The 21,772-nt window shown below is 40.7% G+C and overlaps 1 protein-coding gene across 6 annotated transcripts in view; it reads right to left on the minus strand.

The window, feature by feature from the left end:
• Positions 1 to 8,195: 8,195 nt before the first annotated feature.
• The window catches only part of CPLANE1 (ciliogenesis and planar polarity effector 1), a 62,281-nt gene continuing 48,704 nt past the window's right edge, over positions 8,196 to 21,772 (minus strand). For 2 of the 6 annotated variants that reach the window (XM_035902648.1, XM_035902647.1), the window contains exons 43-53: positions 21,395 to 21,488; positions 19,611 to 19,772; positions 18,232 to 18,262; positions 16,711 to 16,842; positions 14,678 to 14,843; positions 13,126 to 13,187; positions 12,524 to 12,688; positions 11,171 to 11,283; positions 10,743 to 10,826; positions 9,181 to 9,350; positions 8,196 to 8,761 (exon numbers count right to left, since the gene is read on the minus strand). In XM_035902648.1, coding sequence (XP_035758541.1) covers positions 8,621 to 8,761; positions 9,181 to 9,350; positions 10,743 to 10,826; positions 11,171 to 11,283; positions 12,524 to 12,688; positions 13,126 to 13,187; positions 14,678 to 14,843; positions 16,711 to 16,842; positions 18,232 to 18,262; positions 19,611 to 19,772; positions 21,395 to 21,488 — 1,320 coding nt within the window. In that variant the 3' untranslated portion in view covers positions 8,196 to 8,620. Of the gene's footprint in view, positions 8,762 to 9,180; positions 9,351 to 10,742; positions 10,827 to 11,170; positions 11,284 to 12,523; positions 12,689 to 13,125; positions 13,188 to 14,677; positions 14,844 to 16,074; positions 16,459 to 16,710; positions 16,843 to 18,231; positions 18,263 to 19,610; positions 19,773 to 21,394; positions 21,489 to 21,772 lie in introns of those variants that run through there. The other 4 variants (XM_035902649.1, XM_035902650.1, XR_004843102.1 and 1 more) reach the window with 4 other exon arrangements.

The following is a 21,772-nucleotide window of genomic DNA, read 5'->3' on the forward strand; positions in this document are numbered from 1 at the left end:
GAGTAGCGGAGAAATTCAATGGGTTTGCGCTTCCTGCTTAGGCTGAATGCGCTCTGTGAGCACGGGCGAAAGAAGTGTAATGATTCCTTGAGAAAATCCATTTGTTGCAGAGTCACGAGAGCTTTTTTTGGTTCTGAACAGTGCTGTGTGGAGGTGGGTTTTCAAATCCAAGGCCAGCCTTGAACGTCTCCTTCTGATGCATCCCTGCAGTTAGGAATGGTGCCGCTTCAACTCCATGTACCAATCTGCAGGTAGGGTGCAGGTAATACCAAGTTCTCTGTGATTTGGATCACTCCTGATAAATTAGTTTTATTTTCTGTCCAAAAGTACTGGTTGGAAAAAAATGATGATGCACGTAGTGGGGTTTTCTAAAAAAATCCAACCGATGTTTACACATTGTATAGAATTCTCTGTTCTGAACAGCTCAGTAGCAAGTCAGAAAACTCAGATTTTTAACAAAAAAATTATGTTATATCTCAGTTGGTCAAAATCAGCTTTTGTGATGTCTTGGTTAAACTTGTGCTGAGTTGTCAGAGATCTCTGGAAAGGCAGAAATTTATTCCTTAGACCCGCTGGAGTAATAAATTATTTATCTGCTGTGTTCTCAAAGTATCAGTGGTATTTTAAAACCAAAACACCACAAGGAAGGGGGAAGGTTATGTTCTGGACTAGAAAGCAAATTTCTTTTGAAGACACTGCTCTACTTGAGATAGAGAGGATTCCTTCCCTGAGGTAATCGGGGGCAGAATTTGTCACTGTGTTCAGCCGTCAAGTCATCCAGATCAAACTTTTCCAGACCAACCACGTGCAGCCCTTCTACACGCTCACCTTTCCTCTTTGGACAACTCTGATTGGAACTGGATGCTCCATGGTTAGTGGAATTTTTTCCTACCTTCAATTTAAAGTGGTGGCTGAATAACTCGCTCAAACAGGCCTCCTCCCGAAATGACACATTAAATATTTTTAGGAGGGTGCATATAGTTGGCCGTCGCAAGGTATGTATTTCCCTCAGCAGGCGCCTTTTGGCTTTGAGTACTTTCCAAAATTGCCTTCCTTCTATTTGTTGTCTTTATACATCAGAAAAAGAAAACCCCTTCCATTATTTTAGCTCGTTTAAAATATTGCAGTTGAGGATCAGAGCCATCTTTTGAAGCTTTACCTCTCCTGCCCTTCATAAAGCTGTGCAGTGTGATTTCAAAAGCAAGTTTCGGGGTTGTATTTATTGTGTGGGTAGTAGATTTAAAAGATTTGCTCCTTTTCCTTACAAAATTTTACAAATTGCAGTGTAAGCTTAGCTTATGTACATGTTCCAAAGCCACACACAAGTTCTTGAAGCCCATGTAGGATCTTTCAAGTAGCTTGTTCCACAGCTGAGACACTCGTCCATCTTCAGAAGGTGTTAGCGTGACTTTGAGGAGCTGGGAAGCCCAAAATTCGGTTGCCTTTCCTGGTGTGTTCCCCATGAAATACACATATTTCTCTTTCTTTACTGAGGCAGTATTTGGGGAAATAAAGCATAGGTGCCAGCCCTGTGTATTTTAAGCTGTCTTTTCATATAAGTTGATGTCTCATTAGTAGTCCCTTAGTTTAAATATCCCAGCCAGAGCTCTGATAAAGAGACAGACTTCTGCTGAAGATGCGTATCTAAAGGCAGCCTATGGTAAGTACCATTTTCTTTATTGCTCTCCAAGTCCCTTAATAATCAAAATTTCATATTAAAGAATAAAGATTGTCAAAGTAGTATCTTCTTACTTTTGTAGCTTTGTCTTTTTCCTCTTCTTATTTTAATTCTTTTATTTCCTTGAGGGTTTGGGGTTGGTGGCGGGTGTTGTTTTCAACATGTCTTTTTGGGGTTTTGTTTGTGGGAATTTTTTTTGTTTTGCTTTCGGTTTTGTTTTGTTTCTCTTTTTTTAAACTTCCTGGAAGAAAGGGCTTTTTTTTCAGAGAAGTTAGTTTGGGGTTTTTTAAGCTTTCTGACTGAAGCTACCAAAGAAACCAAGGATGAAAACATATATTCGTGTGTAAAATTTGTGAAAATAAAGTACAAAACATAGAAAAAATTGTTTCAAACAGATATTCTTATAAAAAGGATATCTAAATTCAAGTTTCTAAGCCTATATATATGGTTTAACCCAATAAAACAATCCAATGTTTTAAGGTGTGAAACTTCAGTATTTTTCATTCAGATGGAAACAACTGACCACTGGACTGGTAAAGGAAATGTAGGTTTCTTTGGGTGGGACTCCAAAAAAGTGTCAACTGTGCTTTAGGAAAATGAAAACTGCTGTAGCTTGTCCCACTTGAGCTTTGTTCTCTGTAAAATACTTTTCCTCCATTTCTTATTTTTCTATTAGGTTATTCTAATTAATTTTGCATGAGATTGTGTGTATATATATATATATATATATATATATATTCTATTTCCCACACTTTCCTCCTCTGTATTTCCACGTGTATTTTCTTAACTAACACCATGATATGTCCACCTTTCTGCAGCTGATCTCTTCCATAACATACTCGATTTGGCTTCTGTGCAGAGCCGTTTGGGTAACGAGCAAACGGATAGATCAGAAGTTCTCTCGTGAAAACAGGACCATGTACTGGCATTAATTTTTCCCTCCCTCCCTCTGCATCTCCCCCCAGCAGGCACTGGGAGAGCAGATGGACGCCACCACCACTGAGTAGAGTAAAGCTAAATTTGGAGTTAGCCCTTCAGTCCAAGGCTCAGACAACTGCATGCTGCCACGTGTCGCACTCGGCTCTCTTTCCACAGATGGACAATGTCCCTGTTAATTTTTCTGGTAGGACCATGGGATACTTGCTCTTGCTGAGGACTGGACGGTTGCTGTTGGTGGCTTTGCCAGAAGTAAGTGTTCCTATTTTGCTTTCATGCTGTAGTCAGAGCCAGAGCACCACCTCTGCCAAGCCTTTCAGAGATCTTCTAAAACTTACTTGCTAGTTTTCCAGCTGTAAGTCAGAAGAGGAAGAGGTGTTGCGATTCATCTTGGCATGCCACTATGTTCCTACTAATTCTGGACCTCCCTTTGTTCCTGGGTTACCAGAGAGAAATCCAATTACATCAGCATTACTCCAAAAACCAGGAATTACTTTAACTGGCTCACAAGAAAATATTTCTACAGATAAGGATTTTTTAATGCAGCAGAGCACTGTTTGCTCCTAAGACACTAGAATCTTTTTTTGAAGAGAATTTTTTTTTACCTACTTCCTGTGAAATCATCACCTGCTACCACCTCCCAACTGTTATGTTCTTGGAGGAGAATGATCAACAGAACATCAAAACACTTCTATGAATACAGTATGCAACCTGTTTGTATGTGTCAGAACTGCTCCTCTTGGAATCAAAAGAATGACTTGGACTTGCATCACTCTGCTGTGTCCACGCTCACTTGAAATCTGTTCTCATGACAGACAGAGGTTGACTTTTTTGATTGACTTTTTTCCAATAGTAAGATCGCTTTGAAGAAAGTAAAAAGTAACAGAACCTACAATCCCAAGCCTGAGTTGTATGAAATCACCTCACCTCAGAGTCTACCTCATGAGTAGAAGTCTGGCCACAGACCCTGTGGCATGTTACAGCACCGTGCTTAGAGAAGTCTTTCTTCAAGGGTGGTTGTGTTGGAAACCGCTTTCAGCTTAACTTCCCATTTGCAGCCCCTCATTCAAATAAAGGGGTCCCGATGTTGTTGTGATCATCAGCTGCTGCATGAGCAAAACCTTTTACTTCAGTTTGGAGCTAAGGAAAGACAGGCTGTTTGTTTCCTTCCTTGATACAACAGAACCAGAACAGCTCTGCTTCCTTCCCACTTGAAAAACAACAAAAGAAAATCACTTTTATTTGACACAACGTACCATGACATAGTCATACAATTTCTAAAACATTGCTTTCCTGATTACATAACAGCAATTTTTAACACAGAGCTCACCTGGGGTGTATTGTGGATGTCTCTCAGATGAAGAGGGATGTGATGCTTTTCAAGAGAATGCAATGCTCTCTACATGCTTATGAAAGGTAGATGTTAGCATAACGGATTAATTTGGGTTTCTTTTTTCCACCCACTTTGGTTCTGCAGTATTTAGAAATTACATGAGAGAGCGTATGTGTCAGGCTGCGCCTCTCCCACTCCTAACTGGATTCACTGAGGTTAATATAAAGGTTGTTAGATATGGGTTATTACATGCAGCATTTCTGTGCGGGCATTTCCAAATATGGGCCGAGTTATTGCTGATCATCATAATGACATTTAAAGTTTAATGCAGGGGAAGGTGAAATGTACAGGCAGTGGAAGCAGGGACAGGGATCCTGGGAAGAGTATAGGGATGCTGCCTGTTTGCGTAGGGATGGGGTCAGGAAGGCGAAGGCGTGGCTGCAGCTGAATTTGGCAAGGGATGCAAAGAGTAATACGAAGGACTTCTACAGGTATGTCAGCCAGAAAAGGAAGGTCAAAGAATGTGTACCCCCTCAACTAACATGACTGGCAAACTGGTAGTGACAGACAAGGAGAAGGCTGAGATACTCAACTTCTTTGTCTCCATCTTCACTGCCAGCCTCTCTTCCCACACCTTCCTTCCCACTGTAAGAGAAGATCAGGTTTGAGACCCCCTGAGGAATCTGAACATACAGAAGTCTATGGGACCTGTCAAGATGCATCCCAGAGTCCCAAGGGAATTGGCTGCTGTAGTTGCCAAGGCACACTTCATATTTGAATAGTCATGGCAGCCAGATGTAGTCCCCAGAGACTGGAAACAGGAAAACATTGCATCCATTTTTACGAAGGGTGGAAAGGAGGACCCTGGGAACTACTGACCTGTCAGCCTCCCCTCTGTGCCTGGGAAGATCATGGAACAGGGAAGAGCTACAGATGGCCTTTGACATTGTCCCCCATAAGATCCTTCTCTCTAAATTGCAGAGAGATGGATTTGATTGGTGGACTATTCAGTGGATGAGGAATTGGCTGGATGGTCGCATCCAGAGGGTAGTGGTCAAAGGCTCAATACCCAGATGGAGACTGGTGACAGGTGGTGTCCCTCAGGGGTCCATACTAGGCCCAATACTGTTCAATATCAATACATCAATGACAGAGAGAGTGGGATTGAGTGTACCCTCAGCAAGTTTGCAGATGACACCAAGCTGAGGGCTGTGGTTGACACAGCTGAGGGACAGGATGTCATCCAGAGGGACCTGGACAGGTTCAAGAAGTGGGCCCATGTGAACCTCATGAGTCCAAGTGCACCTGGGTTGAGGGCAACTCCCAGTATCCATACAGGCTGGGGAATGAAAGGATTGAGAACAGCCCTGAGGAGAAGGACTCAGGGGTACCGGTGGATGGTAAGGTGGACATGAGGCAGCAACGTGTGCTCGCAGCCCAGAAGGCCAACCATCTCCTGGGCTGCATCAAAAGCAGTGTGGCCAGCAAGGCAAGGGAGGTGACTCTGCCCCTCTGCTCCGCTCTGGGGACACCTCCCAACCCTGCAGTGCTGCATCCAACTCTGGAGCCCTCAGCACGTGAGAGACATGGACCCGCTGGAGTGGGTCCAGAGGAGGGCCACTGAAATTATCAGATGGATCGAACACCTCTCCTGTGAGGAAAAGCTGGAATGGGTTGCCCAGAGAGGTGGTGGATGCCCCATCCCTGGAAACATTCAAGGTCAGGTTGGACAGGGCTCTGAGCAACCTGATCCAGTTGAAGATATCCCTGCTCATTGCAAGGTGTGGGTGGGGCTGGACAAGATAACCTTTAATGGTCTCTTCCAACCCAAAACATTCTATCATCATTCTATTCTATGATCTAAAGAGGTAAGAACTTCAAAACAAAATTAGCAGAAAGAGCATGAGCTGGATAAAGAAGGAAAATGATATTTACCAATTTCCTCCTTTTCCAGAGTTCCAGCTTCCGTAGTTTGCTGTGTGTGAACCTTAAGCCTTCAAATTTGAAAATGAGCATTAACTTCTGTTTCAACTCTGAAGAAAGACTTTGAGCCTGAGAAGTTAAGAAAATAATAAGGCAACTACATTGTAAAACAGGTGGGATTTGTAAATATATATACACAGTTGCATTTGGACTAGAAATCTTCACTGCACCATTAGAGAAAATGTATTTTTAAATTTCTTTAAAGGATTTCCTTTGCTCCTGTTAAAATAATATTAACTGCTCATTTGCATCTTTTTTTCTTCTTCTAGCACCAGGAGACACATTGCTTGAAGGAAGTGGACGAGCCATTTTACTGCCACAACTCCTCAGTAAGGAATGATCCTTACTTTCATTTATACCCAGGAGTGCTGCACCAGCCCAAAGGGTATTAAGGAATGATACGTGTTGAAAGACAGTAAAGGGCCTTCAAACATCCTTTTTACAAACAGCAGTCTCATGCCTCGTTTTTGCATCTTCTCACTCCCCTCCAACCTTAGCTGAACATTCTCACCTTCAGCCATCTACTGTCAAGGCCTGAATTCTTTACAAGCAGGTAAAGCCCCTTTAGGGGACAGGTACGCTGCCTTGGTAACCTGTGTAACTCAACAGCCAGCAATCTGCCACCTTTGTTACCTCCAAGCTGGAGAGTGGTTTTTCTGTTAAAAAATTACTACTTTTAATATGTTTGCGCACGGCAGCATATCCGTTAACATTAATGACTGTGATGCTGCAGCGATCACCTGAAACAAAGGCTGCGTATGACACAGTTTTCACAAGCCTCTCAGGTCAAGGTTTATATGTCACTGTCTTGTCCCTGACTGCTTTCTCCTTCTCACAGCTGGACATGATTATAAGGAGACTTTTATACCTGGCTAAAACAGGGTTTTTCAGACTATTTTCTCCACTAGGAACAGAAGGTGATCTCTTTGCTGCCCCTCTGGAGAAAGACAGTTTGAGACTTTGAAGTCACAGTTTCACGCTTTGGGCTGGCTCTTTGAAGGGACTTGACCTTTTCATTTGGAGATGATCGCTCCCAGTACCAAGTTTTGTACTCTGACCACTCTGGTGGGACAAGCTGATGGAGACTCTGAGGACTGCTAAAATACAGTTTTGATTTCTGAGCTTACAGAAACTGTCATTTCTATACTGGTACATGCGTAAACCTGTAACAGGCTTTCTTTGAACCGTATTTCTTGACGAAATCCTGGGCTGCATCAAAAGCAGCATGGCCAGCAGGTCAAGGGAGGCGATTTTGCCCCTCTACTGCTCTGGTGAGACCTCACCTGGAACCCTGCATCCAGCTCTGGAGCCCTCAGCAGAAGGACATGGACCTGTTGGAGCAAGTCCAGAGGAGGGCTACTAAAATGATCTGAGGGCTGGAGCACCTCTGCTATGAGGACAGGCTGAGGGAGTTGGGCTTGTTCAGCCTGGAGAAGAGAAGGCTGCGGGGAGACCTGATTGCGGCCTTTCAGTACCTAAAGGGGGCCTATAGGAAAGATGGGGAAAATCTTTTTAGTAGGGCCAGCTGTGACAGGACAAGGGGCAATGGCTTTAAACTAAACCAGGATAGGTTTAGACTGGATATAAGGAAGAAATTCTTTACAATGAGGGTGGTAAAACACTGGAACAGGTTGCCCAGGGATGCAGTGGAGGCCCCATGCCTGGAAACATTCAAGGTCAGGCTGGACAGGGCTCTGAGCAACCTGATCCAGTTGAAGATGTCCCTGCTTGCTGCAGGGGGGTTGGGCTAGGTGATCTCTAAACAGTACTGGGTGACAGTAATTAACCACTGGAATTTAACACACTTTTGACTTCCACGAAAAATTCAAGTTTCTTCAACACAAAAATAAAAACCACTGCTGTTGGTGAAGTCACCACACCTGTATCTGTTTAGGTACCACAACTAGTTGATAACCACTGAATATATGGGAAATTTTTCTAGAAATGTCTGGGGGCTGCTAGAAGGGCCCTAGCACAACAGCATGACATAGATGGATAATAAGTGGTATTTTTCTTCACGTCTCAGTAAGTGCTTGTCCTTAGTGTGTTATAACAATGTCTGATTTTCCTAACAAAAGCCTGTATTGCATTTATTGCTGCCTCGTTATTTGTACCTCTTTCTATCAATCATTCAAACCCTTTTAAGATTCTCTTAACTATTGTACAAGTAAATTGGATTTAAAATACTAGGGTAGCACACATGTACAGCCATAGTGGTGCACAGCAGTAACAGCACTCTGTGTGTAAATCACTTTAAAGCAGAAATTAATAAACTCACTTTTATTAAATCAGTTTATCACAATTGTTAAGATACAAAAATAACTTCATCCATAATGATGTTAACTATTCAGTACAAAAGTAAAACAGTTGTGCAGTGCTCTTAAAACAGAATAAAACTTTTAGTGCATTTGAGAGGGGTAAAGTAGCTGACCCAGTTCTTGTTTAAGACTGTTGGTCTGCATTTACAACAAGTTAGTTCTTGTTCACTTGAAGACACGTGGAAAGCAAGCTACATGTTAAGGGACTGAATTTCATCTAGGCAAGACTGAAAGCAGTGAGAGTTTCTGTGCTGCTTAAGAAGAAAATCAATGCAAGCCTCAAACATTTTTAAGTAGAGCAATGATTATTTTGAAAAATGAAACCAAACACCAGCAGCTCTTTGGAAGAGCACAGCAGCTGAGAAAGTTTGTTCACTTGTCTTCCACATCTGCTACCATAGCCTCAACTGCATTCCAGTCCAGTTTGCTGAGGATACTTCCCGTGCTTTCAGAAACACCGTCAGTGTCGGTAACGCCGAGAGGAGAGAAACTCACAGGATGCAGTGCAGAGGCCTGTTGGAGGACAGGAAGATCAGCTGAATCATTGCGTTACCATTCATGGACAAGACCTCTGTGCAGCCAGTAGAAATGATTCCACGCTTTTCAAACATGTCCCAATTGAGTTATGTATCTGATTATTCTGCGACAAATGCAATTTATTTTCCTGTTTACGCACTCCCAGTAGTGTCTGTTGCCTGGACAGACAACATGCCTATACAGTTGATATAAAGAACATTCATTTTCAATGCTCACAAGAATGACTCTGCTTGTAAAGACAAAATGTAGTTCTGTTGAATCACCATCATTTATGTCCCTCTGCATCTATCCCACCCACACGTTTTGCATAGAGAACCATGTTTTAAATAAAGCAAAGTAAACAAAGTGTTAAGTGGCAGGTATCAAATCATTCCTAGGATAAGCACACATCCTACCTGAAACAAGGAGTCATGAGTATCTTGAAGTATTCTTTGGATATCATCCGGCACAGTCCAAGGACTTACTACGTCTCGATCAGTCTCTTGATCAACACCTTCTGTCTGAACTGCAGTGGCGACATGTGGCTGCTCTTGTTTTGATGTTCTGCTGACTCTGCACTCAGCAGCTGAGGAGGAAACAAGCCAACCATAGCACTGTAACATTTCTTGCTGTTTTCTTCTGAATGTTTTGAAACTTCTCCAAGAACAGAAGCTCCAAGTTCTAAGAACTGAATCTGTGTGTAAGCACATGTAACAGCATGCCCTGTTATCTTGAACTGATGTGGGGTTATGGCAAGAAAATGCTGCTGGTCCCTTCCAGCCTCATGCTCTGACCTGTCTTCCCAGGGCAGAACACAAAACGGAACAGGACTATGCATGGTGCATCCAGGTCCTTTAGTGCAGTCCCCCCAAAGGGACATTGCTACATTATTTGATAGAGGAATAAAAGTAAGCAAATCCTGGATTTGTGCCTCTTAGAAGACATGGAACTTCAGTGAAACCCTTAGTAGTGATGGGATATACTGGAGAAACAGGTACAAGAAGGTGACGTGAAAGCAGAGAGAGATGAATGTGTATTTAGAGTTTCAAAACAGAATGTATAGAAAGGAGGAGGAGAATGACTTTCCGCATGCATAGAGGTGAGTGAGTGATTCAGGCAAAATGTCTATCTGCTTCCTATTGCTTCTCTCCCTTTCCTGCATTGCCAATTCAAATAAATTGACATTTGGCTAGCCAAACAGGAGCTCTGTTATGCCACTAGTACAATTCTGGTGTAAGGGAGAATGAAATCAACCACAGTACTTCCTAAGTCTCAGACTGATTCCTCTTTCCGTCTGATGAGAAATTCTGCTCTTGTAATCAAGTCCCCCATCTGTTAAAGAATTTGCTAAGGAGGAAACATTTATGTGAGGAAACTTTTGTGGATCCAGCCCTACATGGATAGGCATAGGGAAAAAGGATTGCTAAAATCCAATTTTTTTTTTTCATTTCAGTCATAAATTCTTCCACTCTAACATTATGACAAAATAATGTCTTAAAGAGACACTGTACAGGGGGGTAACAGAGACAATTCCTACTTCAAAGCGCTCAGAGAGCAAGCAGCATAGGAAGGTAGGGAAGAGGCACAATACTTGTGTACTGTACTGCTAACTAACTCCCTCTCTGTGGGTTTCTGCTGAAAGACTGACTCAAGTCCTCTGTCCCTCATGACTTCGTAATGCCTGTTTCAGGAAATCACTGAAATCCAGCACATTTCCTGGATTGGAACTGCCACCTGGCTAAAACCATTCAGGAGGTAAACAGAGGTGATTGATTAAAATATTTCACAATTTTCTAATGAAAAGGATTTTTATGTGGGGGAAAAATGATGATTTTTATTGTTTTAAACTACTTTGTAGCTGAGGCCTGTGTTGCATAAATTCTACCCAGGATGTATTCCGAAATGTGTTCTCTGTGTCTTGCTTTTCCCTGGCATTATGTGGCTGAACAGCACTATGTCATTGCTCTTTGTAACTTACAGTGTCTAGAATCAACAGGACAGTTTGCAGCATTTCTCATTCTTCCTCTGGAAGTACTTTTCTGTAGGAGCATACCAGCATTTCCTGGTAAGGCAAAGAAAGCATTTCCTCTGTTAGGTGCAGTAGATCAAAAATACTCAAAAGACACTTCAAAATTTTCACCTACGAGCTTGCTTCCTGGATTACACAGTACTCTTGCTATGGCAAATGAAACTACTTTGGATTTAGAAAGACATGATATGGAAAGGTAACTCTCATCATTTAACAGGCCAGTGACTACACCGTTGCAAAAGCCTCAGGATGGGAAACCTCCAGGATTAAGAGTCTGACTTTCTACACAGGTATTAAAGCTCCTCCCTCCCAAAGTCCAGTAGTAACTTGAAGATCATCTTCAGTATGTGCCTTCATTAAGAAAGTTCAGTTCTTACCCCTGGACTGTGTTAAACCAAGAGTTGGGGTGAAATGGTGTACTTTTTGACCAAAGCTGGGTTTGGCAGCAGTTCTGCTCCTTTCTGACAGAACAGGAATGCTTGGATGCCCTCTGCAACAAGAAAAAAAAAGCCAACAAACAATAACAAAGCCCAAATAGTTACCACTGTCTACCACGTATCATTCCTTCACACAACTTAGATCTAACAGAGCTTACTCAGACGAGGCAAAAAAGGCCACAGAGATCACCTGCATCCCACTTAGCTGAGGGTCATCAGCATCACATGCTGCTTGTGGGGCCAACAAGCCTCACCAGAATCAGAACTGCTGTCAATCACAGTGAAGACATTCCCAATTGGCTTTACAATGAGCCAGTTTAAGTCCAACAAAACCTATTAGTTAGAAAGTACTGCCACTACTAAGATGGCTTCCTGCATGACATTCCTTAGCACTTATGATTGTGGCAGGGCTAATGTACTCAAACTGCCCTTGGACACCACCAGCAGGCTCTGTACAGCACTGATTACATTCGGTTTAATGCTCTATCCTGGAACTTTACCTATTAAAGAGAGATGCAGAAATATTTAAATCTGGAAGTTACAGGATTATCTGTTGGGGGCTGGACTAGATGACCTCTAGGGGTCCCTTCCAACCCAAAACATTCTACGATTCTATGATCTGAAGTACACAGCTCCTCCTATTATTTGGAAAACATGAAATTTTATGTAGAAGAAGAAAAAGTATCCTGCAATATACACCTGGCTTACATATACACACATGTGACATTAATGCCATCAAGTAGAATAAATTTACCAATTTATAATACTCAAATACCATCATCCCCTCAAAAGGCAATAAGGACCCAAGTGCAAAAGAAGGAACAAGTAAAATTCTAGGTAACGAAAAAAATTAGGAAGAGAGTAAATCTAGAGTTTGCTGAACTCTAATTTGAGTAGTCTATATGTATGCACAGTAGTGTTTTTATTTGTTTCTTGCTTGTTCCTAGAAGCTCTTCAGATCATTAACTATGTTGCTGGCTACAGTTCAGTGGAATTGCTGTTGGGTGAAATGGGTTATGACATTGATTACAGCTCTGACTCTAGAGTTGGCTCATTCTGTGCTCCAAAATGCATTTTTAAGGCTCCCTCCAAGATCTGCACTAGTGGTTGTAAGAAGACTGGTACAGGAACTTACAACTCCTCTGATCCAGACAAAGTGTATCTTTGATTCTGCCAGCATATAAAGCTTCTCTCAAGCTAATCCTATACCAACTACCTACACACTGCAGACAAATTTGAAGTGTGGTCAAAATACCAACGCATCAGAGCAGGGTTAATGCTTAAAGTAGTTACCCTTTAGTAGATACCATACGCCTTTTTCTATACTCTTGAGATGATCTTGTCCTGGACAATGGTCTATGTTCACTTGCAGGTAACACCACTGTTTCAGATAACATTTCATTCATCAGAGAAAGCGCTTGTGATATTCTCCTACTGTGATGTTCAGATAACAGGGCTCTACAGAGAAATAATATTACATATTAATTCATGCTATCACTCATTTAATTGCAGCTGGCTTGTGAGTCTTCTAAGGCACATGGAAATCAGAATAGAAGAACGTATTTTTGCAATTTCAGAGAAGATATACTAATCATTTTAAGATCACTATCAAAAAGCTAAAACATCCATTAACAATGGGTTTGACAGAATGAATGAGTCAATGTTGGGGGAAAAAAGAAAAGTTATATTTGGAAAGTGAAAAATACCGTCAAAGGAGGAAACATGTTCAGAGTTTTCCTAAATGGTAAAGCAAACATCAATTATTTATGCTTTTGGTTGAAATACCATTCATATCTGAGGCTTCATAGACAAGATAATTAAAACTACCTCTTCCTTAAGACTGAAAGATTAATATATAAATAAGAATACCACAAGTTACATTTATAGCAACTTACTTATCTTTTTCTTCTTTCTTCTTCTGGAAGAATTTAATATCCTTTGACGTAAGACTACAATGCTGTGCAAGAAAGTATAATAACCGTTAATTTATTATGTATTGTGGTCTCGTTCCAGTCTCTCACTCTAAAAATGTAGACCTATTTGACCTGAAAGCTGCTCTCCAGAAGGAAAAACGATATGAAAGCATATGGCCCTACCAGGAAATCCTCCAACTGAAGGAGATGCCTTCACTGTCAAGCTCAAAGTTTCAAATGGCCTCACCTTCAGTTTCCTAAGACTCAGCGATGTTCCTAACAATAACTAATTGAAAAAACAGGGTTGCACTTCGACCTGTGTTTGCTAGAGCACAATTTGAATTTTTTAATGCTTTCTTCTGAAAAAAAACCCAAACCACCAAAAGCTGAGAATTACTCCATCTAATGATTTCAGGAGAAAAGCCTGTAATAAAAGCATCCAGTATGTATTTACAGGTTGGCAACACAGGAGAGGGAGAGAAGCAGGACCCGTTTTTCCTGAATCACTTCTCTCTACACATGTACAAAAAAGCAGCTGGGTTCAACTCTGAAAGACTGTTTAAAACCAGGGGAAATACTGTATTTCACAGGGAGTTAAAACCAGTACAGTTTCAGCATAAAAAAATTCACTGCGTACCCTGCATTCAACTGATGAGTAGAAAGTATAGGGATGTATTTGCTGTTGATATGTCTCTCCTGTAGCCCTGGAGCTTCCCTTGACTCAGCAGTGTCTTTTCAGGTCACAAAGGTATCCAGGTAACAAATGCGTATCTTAAGACTTAATACTGATTGGGAAATTATTTCTGAACTACTTTTGTACCTTTTTTCCCCCCTTATTTCCAGCACAGTGCAGATCAGAAGAGATGTATCAGCCCATAAATGTTGTTTTACTAATTAAACTTAAAATTTAAAAAATTCTGAGAGGGAAGGGATTGTTTGCTCAGCCTGTATTGAAACCAGCCTTCAACAAAATTTCATCAGATACTTGAGATATACGCCATAGTCTAACACCTCTGTTGACCCTCTGTAATTGCATACACTTCTGCATGTGAACGACAAGGATGGCCACCTTCAGTATCCTATCATGATTGTAAAGGATGTTGGCATCTGAACTCTGCTTTTTAAATTCAATGCGGGGGGGTTGGGAGGTGCAGGGGAAGATGAAACAAGATGTAAACACATCTTTACAACTCCTGTAGTTATCAGTCCCTGACAAAATACAGCTTTTATCAGTGAATGTTAACAGCTATATCTGTTACAGTCAGGGGACTACACTTCTTGAATCTAGAGCTGGGGACAGGTCATAATTGCCATCTGCAGCCAATTGTCATTACTGCAGCCTGTGGAGAACACTGGCATATTTGGTTACCGATCACTTCTGACACAACTATGTTCCAATAAAATAAAACACACATATAAAAAACCAACATTAAAATAGGAAAAATATCGCCAGCAGCCTTTATATTATGTAGCCTGAACAATCAATACTTGTACAATACATAAAAGTTACTCTTCAAGATACACTTATTCTTACCACATTCCTTCTTAGATTGAATGGATTATGCTCTTTCTGTCTTTGCTCATCCAGTTTCTTCACATATTCTCTCATTCTTTCCTTTTGCTTTCTTTTCATCCATGCTTGTATCTCTTTCTTCTCCTTTTCTGTTTTTTGAGAACGTCCAGCAGCAGAATCACGAACCCTGAGAGCAGATGTAAATGCAAACAATGGCAGCTACACATGACGTAATAAAAATACTGCAATCCCTTTAAAATTCTGACTCAGATGAAAGAATGGGGGGTTGGACTAGATGACCTCTAGGGGTCCCTTCCAACCCAAAACATTCTATGATTCTATGATTCTATAACGAACAACAGGGAAAATTTCTTCTGCAAAATTTTACTTCACAAAATCCTGGCACACAAGTAATTTCCAAGACGTTTCCTAAAATTTTTCTTCTATTTGTCAGCTACATTCAGGTAACAGGACCAAAGCTTTAAATGTGGACTATCTGTTATTGTCTTTATAGGATAACTGAAAGTCATTTTGCCTTGATCTTTCATTTTTGAGTGTGTATGTTATAAGTATTTAAAAAGAAAAAAAGACCAATGAGATTCTATTATGCTTTTTGTTCTCTCCCTTCAACCCATGAGCTCCTTCACAAGTCTATCTGTACAAAGTAACTTTAAAACCACTAACTCAGGATACTAACAACAGAAAATCACAGCCAATAAGAAATGCTAACATAGCTTCATCCTCAGAGTTCTTCAGAAATTTACTAATTCACCTTTAAAGTAAGGAGCTGGGGAATAAATATTTTCTTCACTGTAAAACTAAACGCACTGACCTAAAACTTAAATATGAAAAATTAAACAAGTCAGTTTTAAATACCTCATTTTTTGCAACCTATTTTGAAATTTCTCTCATTTTCAAGACTGGCAGCCACTAATAATTACAGAATCAGCAGAAGATATGAGTGTAGCAAAAGAAGATATTTCTAGTAGCTGCAGTTCAACTGAAAGCTGAACTTAAGCATTAAAGCCCTCAAGGGATCAGAACAACTTTGTCACATTTGGAAGCGATTTACTTTATGGCAAAGGGAATTGTCATCATCAGAAGTATTCACACGCCTATGTGAAAATAATTATGTGAAACTGAGTTGTCTTTAGGTTCTTGGTCAGGTTTGATTAAATACTACTTGAATACATTTCTGATATTTTCAGTGATTTTGAAAATATTCACATAATTGCACAAAACAGTCCAGCTAGCAACATTTATATGTTGATGTAGTCATTATTAATGTGTTTGGAATTCTCAAAGGATCACAAGGATGTTATAACCTGTGCACAGATTTAGATTTGAAGCTCCTGAGCTGCTTTTACAACTCAAATAAATGTTAGAACAAGTGAACCAGAGCACTACACCCTACTTACGTGAGTCACTAGAACATCTTGAAACAGGTATCTTAAACTGGTGTGAATCGTTGCACCAATGCAACAGATTGTTTGGCATCCTGAACAGCCCTATTTTTGCCTTGTAAGCAACTGATACTACAAACAGGAGTAGGAAACAGCTGTAATTTCAACCCATCTCAGGAAAGAACACAGCTGATTTCGTAACTGACAGTCAGAAAGGTGTAGAAATCACCAGCAGGGAGGAAAGCATGACAAGCTGGAATCTGGGACTGGAACCTTCTGAAGCCGCTTTTCCACTGACTGGAAATTTCTATTCAGTCTTTCAGAACTGCTTTAGAAGGCTCCACTCCCCTTGGTTGAACTGAATCTGCTGCATATATAGAGTTGTGCTCCAGCCTATACCTGGTAGAAAAAGGAACAAGCAAGTAGGATGGTGAGAATTTTAAAACCAAAATACTAAAAACCAATTAGCACATTTGACAATAATGGCCAGTAAAATAGTGGCTATTAAACAGTTCTAATACTAGTCCCATTAACATCAACTCAAATCACATGCTTGCTTCCATTATTTACGGGGTGTGAGCTATGAGAAGAACAACCAGGGTTAAAATTATTTAACTAACACATAAAAAAAAAAACCAGCCATGGTATTACCTAGAGATTTTCTTAGCTTGTGTTTTTGTAAAGCCCAGCTCTGATGGAGAGACGTCACCTTCTACTACAAGATCATTAATGATGTCAGTAACACCACTCAGACCAGTAATTTGCAGGGGATCTTCTAAAGAGCTTAAAGTTAGGCAAGGGAAAAACAATGTTACTAATTTAAAGCAGAACATGCCTGTAAGAACAACAAACTAAAATCCCTCCTTTTATGCTTAAACCAGTAATATTCAGGTTGTTTTACCAAAAGCCTCTGGACTGCGTTTTCTTTCCCCTGCATCTCACTGTGTAAGTGATAAGTAACAGTAATACCTGGATAATGTCTGTAGATGCACACTGTCTTTAAAAAGTTACTGGACATCCCCTTAGCTTTGCTGCCATCATGCACACTTTAGCCAACTTTGTAGCTCCCCAGTGTGAACTAACATCAGGGGTATTGTAGCAACGAGGGCTTTGAATAAAGCATCCAGAAATACGTTCCCATCCAGAGCTGAACTGCACGGGGGTGCGTGGACATGGCTAGCCCAGAGGAGGCTGAGCCTGGCAGCTCAGAAGGCCAGAAGCATCCACAGGGTTTGTACAGCTGCCCATGCCGAGATAAGGCTGTGGGATGTTGCCAGTTTCAGGAACCCCAACACTCAGTGACCCTCTGAGCAAGAATCAGTGTGAGTGAGAGAATAGTTTTGCCTAAGTTCTGCCCATTTCTTTCCTCTCTTTTAATCAGTTGCTCTCAATAAAAAAACAAATCTCATGTAGTTTATGATTACAAGCTACAGTTGCTTCAAGTTATTCCTTTGGGTAAAAATCACTATCTGCTAAAGTTTATTGCCTCACACCCATCCTCAAGGTTACGTAATCGCTCCCTGTCTACCTCAGTCACAACAAGCAGTTTCACTTAAAAGACTTTAAAAAATACCTAAACCATTCAGTTTACTGCTATGCTTCAAGCAAAACAATAAAAGGTGTGTAACTGAGCAGAATGACCAGGAAGAAGGGGAAGCCAGCTACTGTTTTCTACTGTACAACTGGATCCAGAAGACTAACAGCAGTTAACAGTAAAAAATATGCATGTCAGACCATTTTATTTAATGTGTAAGATCACTCCAGTTTTGAAATCTTCAGTCTGTTGCTTTACACTGTTCATATGGTAACACTTCAAAAACCTTCTGGTGATAGCTGGCCTCAGCAGACAAGCAGCAGTTACATGTACTTGTTCAAAAACAGTGTTTTGCAAATAGGGGAAATAACAAATGCACATAGACAGGAGCAGCATCTACATTAACAGCTCTGTTACTTGTAACTAGAAAGCAACTTCAATGCTTCTGCAGCTTTTGCATAAAGTAAATCTAACAGCCAGACGAAATGCCTGAAATTAACTAATAAAAAGGCCTTCATTCAGTTTGAAAATGAATGCCTAGATTTTTATGGAAGTGATAGTTCTACTCTGACAGTGCCCTTTTTGGTAAGACTTTAAAGTAAAGAAATTTTCAACAAAACTGATGTCAAAATACATACCTATCACATAGATCTCCACATACGTGAAAACCTGAAACAGAAATGGCCGTTATAAATAAAAGCCTTACACTTGTACACAAACTAATAACACGTATGTTAAACAGCCTGTAGGATAAAATACACAAATGTATCAACCTGAACATGTTGACATTAAAAATAAATTAATTATTGAACATAGGCTTAATGACCTGTGAGAAAGCATGTCATTGACTGCCAGGTTAATACAGAGTCTTCAGAGAACCTTAATTAGCAGGTCCCTGACTGACAGGGACAGTTTTGCTAGGAAGACACCACCGCTGTTGTCAGTTTTCCATCATGATCAAACTAAGCTTATCAGTTCCAACTAGTGGGAAATTATCTGTTCCAATTAACTATGCAGCATTTCATGGAAAATTAACAAGTGCCCCTTACTAGAAGAAGCCAGGCTACGAACTCCTGGAATTCAGGAAATGTGGCTGAAGAGCAATATGGATGTCTTGGAACAGAGAGCACTTTTATCCTTCCTAAGCTAAACTGTATTCTCAAAAAATTATAGTTGCAACGTAGTATCACCTACAGTTTTCTTATCTTGCAAATAAAAAGTTTATACTTAAAGAGAAAACTGCAAGTGTATTACTGTTTATAAAATTTATCTGGGTGTGCTTGCCATTTGAGATTAACTTCTGCTGTATGCAGATCTAAGAACCACATTTTAACACCCTTTAAGATAGACTGCTGCAAATGTTATTGTCAAATGTATGTTCACCTCTACGAAGTATATACCATTTTTAGAAGCTTGAATGCAAGCAATGTGGGCAATATGTAGACAAAAAAGACACTACATTTTTAAACGTAGGCAATAGGTTGCTTGAGTAGTGATTTTTCCTCCTTTTAATGCTGCTGCAGTATTCATAATTGCAAAGATCAATTTACTGTCAGTTTGCAAAATGTAGTGAGACCTCAAAATAATGTGGGTTGGATCTAACTGAGATAATGAAGACAGCTTTGGGAGGAAGCTATGAGTGTCATGTGGCACTGTGCCATATTGATGTAACACTTAACTAAATAATTACAAGTCAGCACAGTGATGGGTTTCAGAAATAGACCAAAGTTACTCATTTTCTTACAATAATGGTGAATCTGAGTGCAAGTGTAATTCACTGATAAACTGTTTTCAAAGTTTAGTGATACTGTCCTATCATATATACTCATTTCAATGCACATCCATAAAGCCATCCTAAATAATGCAATCTATGACGACTGACAACTGACTTTTGTGAGCTCATTGGCATTACATTAACATTCTGTACAACAGCAATGATGAAGTATTACACCTGAAAGAAAAGGTTTACTTATTTTTAAAAGGAGAAAAAGGGAAAAATAAACATTAGAGATTATACCAGAAGATGACTTTATGCTACTGGGAAAGTTAGAAGCAGTGGCTGCAGAGGCAGGAGAGTGTACTTCCAATGTCGTATAATTGGGTACAGGATATTCCAAGTTTAAGCCCTCCTTTTCATCATCTGTAACATCTTCAAAAATCATGCCCCTCAGATAAAGTTCTGATTCCATGAAAAAAGAATAAATATAGCAATTAGTGTAGACCAATGAAAAAAAACCCACAGTGCATAAACTATCACTCAAATATATTTCTTAGTGGCATATTTAGTTTATCTGTCAAACCTAGAAGAGTCTGAACCTAGATCAGTTGTGCATGCCTATGAGAGGGCACTGCCAGAGCCATGATGTATGTACCAGTGTACGTACCTATATACGTGAACAAAAAGACTAAACTATGACTTGCTCTGTGTGAGGCTAACGGACACAGAATCAGAATCATTTTGGTTGGAAAGGACCTTCAAGATCAGAGTCCAACCGTTAACCTAACACTGCCAAGTCCACCACTAAACCGTGTCCCTAAGCTCCACATCTACATGTCCTTTAAACACCTCCAGGGATGGGGACTCAATTGCTTCCCTGGGCAGCCTGGTCCAATGCTTGACAACCCTTTCCATGAAGACATTTTTCCTATTATCCAATCTAAACCTGCCCTGGCACAACCTGAGGCAGCTTCCTCTTGTCCTATTGCTTGTTACTTGGCAGAAGAGACCGACCCCCACCTTCCTACACCCTCCTGTCAGGCAGTTGTAGAGTGTGATAAGGTCTCCCCTCAGCCTCCTTTTCTGCAGACTAAACAACCCCAGCTCCCTCAGCTGCTCCTCAGAAGACTTGTGCTCCAGGACCCTCACCAGCTTCGTTGCCCTTCTCTGGACTCACTCCAGCACCTCAGTGTTCCAAGGGACTTTGACACCAGGCCCCTAAACAGGCCAAAGCCTGCCCTCCAGAAGTCCAAGGTAGCAGTTCTGCTGATCTCCCTCCTCCAAGAATGGAAAACTCATATCATTGTGTGATCGCTATGCCCAACAAGGTTCAGTGGGACGCCTTCCCTAGTTGGCTCCCTCACCAGCTGTGTCACAAAGTTATCTTCCGCACAACCCAGGAACCTCCTGGACTGTTTCCTCTCTGCTGTTTTGTATTTCCAGCTGACATCTGGCAAGTTGACATCCCCCACCAGAACAAGGGCTAGTGATCATGAGACTTCTCCCAGATGCCTACAGAATATTTTGTCTGCCTCTTCATCCTGCTTGGGTGCTCTATAACAGACTCCCACCATGATATCTGCCTTGTTGGCCTTGCCCACGATTCTTACCCATAAACACTCAACCCTACTGTCACCATCATTAAGCTCTAGACAATCAGAACGTTCCCTAACATACAGGGCTCTCCCACTGCCTCTCCTTCCTTGCCTATCCCTTCTGAAGAGTTTATAGCCAACCACTGCAGCACTCCAGTTGTGTGAGTCATCCCACCATGTTTCCATGACAGCAACTACATCACAGTTTTCCTGCTGCACAATGGCTTCCAGTTCCTCCTGTTTGTTGCTCATGTTGTGTGCACTGGTGTAGATGCACTTCAGATGGGCTACTGATCCCGCCACTTTTTTGGGGAGAGACACTCTAATTCCTACATGAACATTCTCAGGCAAAAACTGAACACAGCATTCGAGGTGCGGTACCTCAATAACACCTTTTGGGACTGCATGAAACTTCAGCAGTAATCAAAAGTTAGTAAAGTTTAATATTCAATTGCAAGTTTACTATCTTTCTGTTAACTGAATGCATACCATCATCAATGACTCTAGCATCTTCAGAGACTGAAAGACGAGCACCAAGGTCTGAATCGGCAGCCATTTCAAAATCTTCTATTATTTCCACTAGCTGTAAATGAAACCCAAAACCTAAGTAAAGATACATTCTTCAAGGTACTTCTGAGACTTACACCATAGATACTCATGCAAAGTTTGCTTTAAATACATTTTACAGAATCTTATGAACACTTTAATTGAGTATCCTGATTACAAACAAAGAAAATAGTTCAGGAATCAAAGTAGGTCAAGTAGATTAATTTCATTTAAAGAGTTCAATCTTCTGGATCCTCGCTCTGATAAAAATACATATGAACAATATTATTCTTGTGAAGGGTTTTTCTGCTACTGATTACC

The sequence above is a fragment of the Egretta garzetta genome, unplaced genomic scaffold (assembly GCF_000687185.1).
Source record: "Egretta garzetta isolate BGI_Z169 unplaced genomic scaffold, ASM68718v1 scaffold59, whole genome shotgun sequence".
Lineage (NCBI taxonomy): Eukaryota > Metazoa > Chordata > Aves > Pelecaniformes > Ardeidae > Egretta > Egretta garzetta.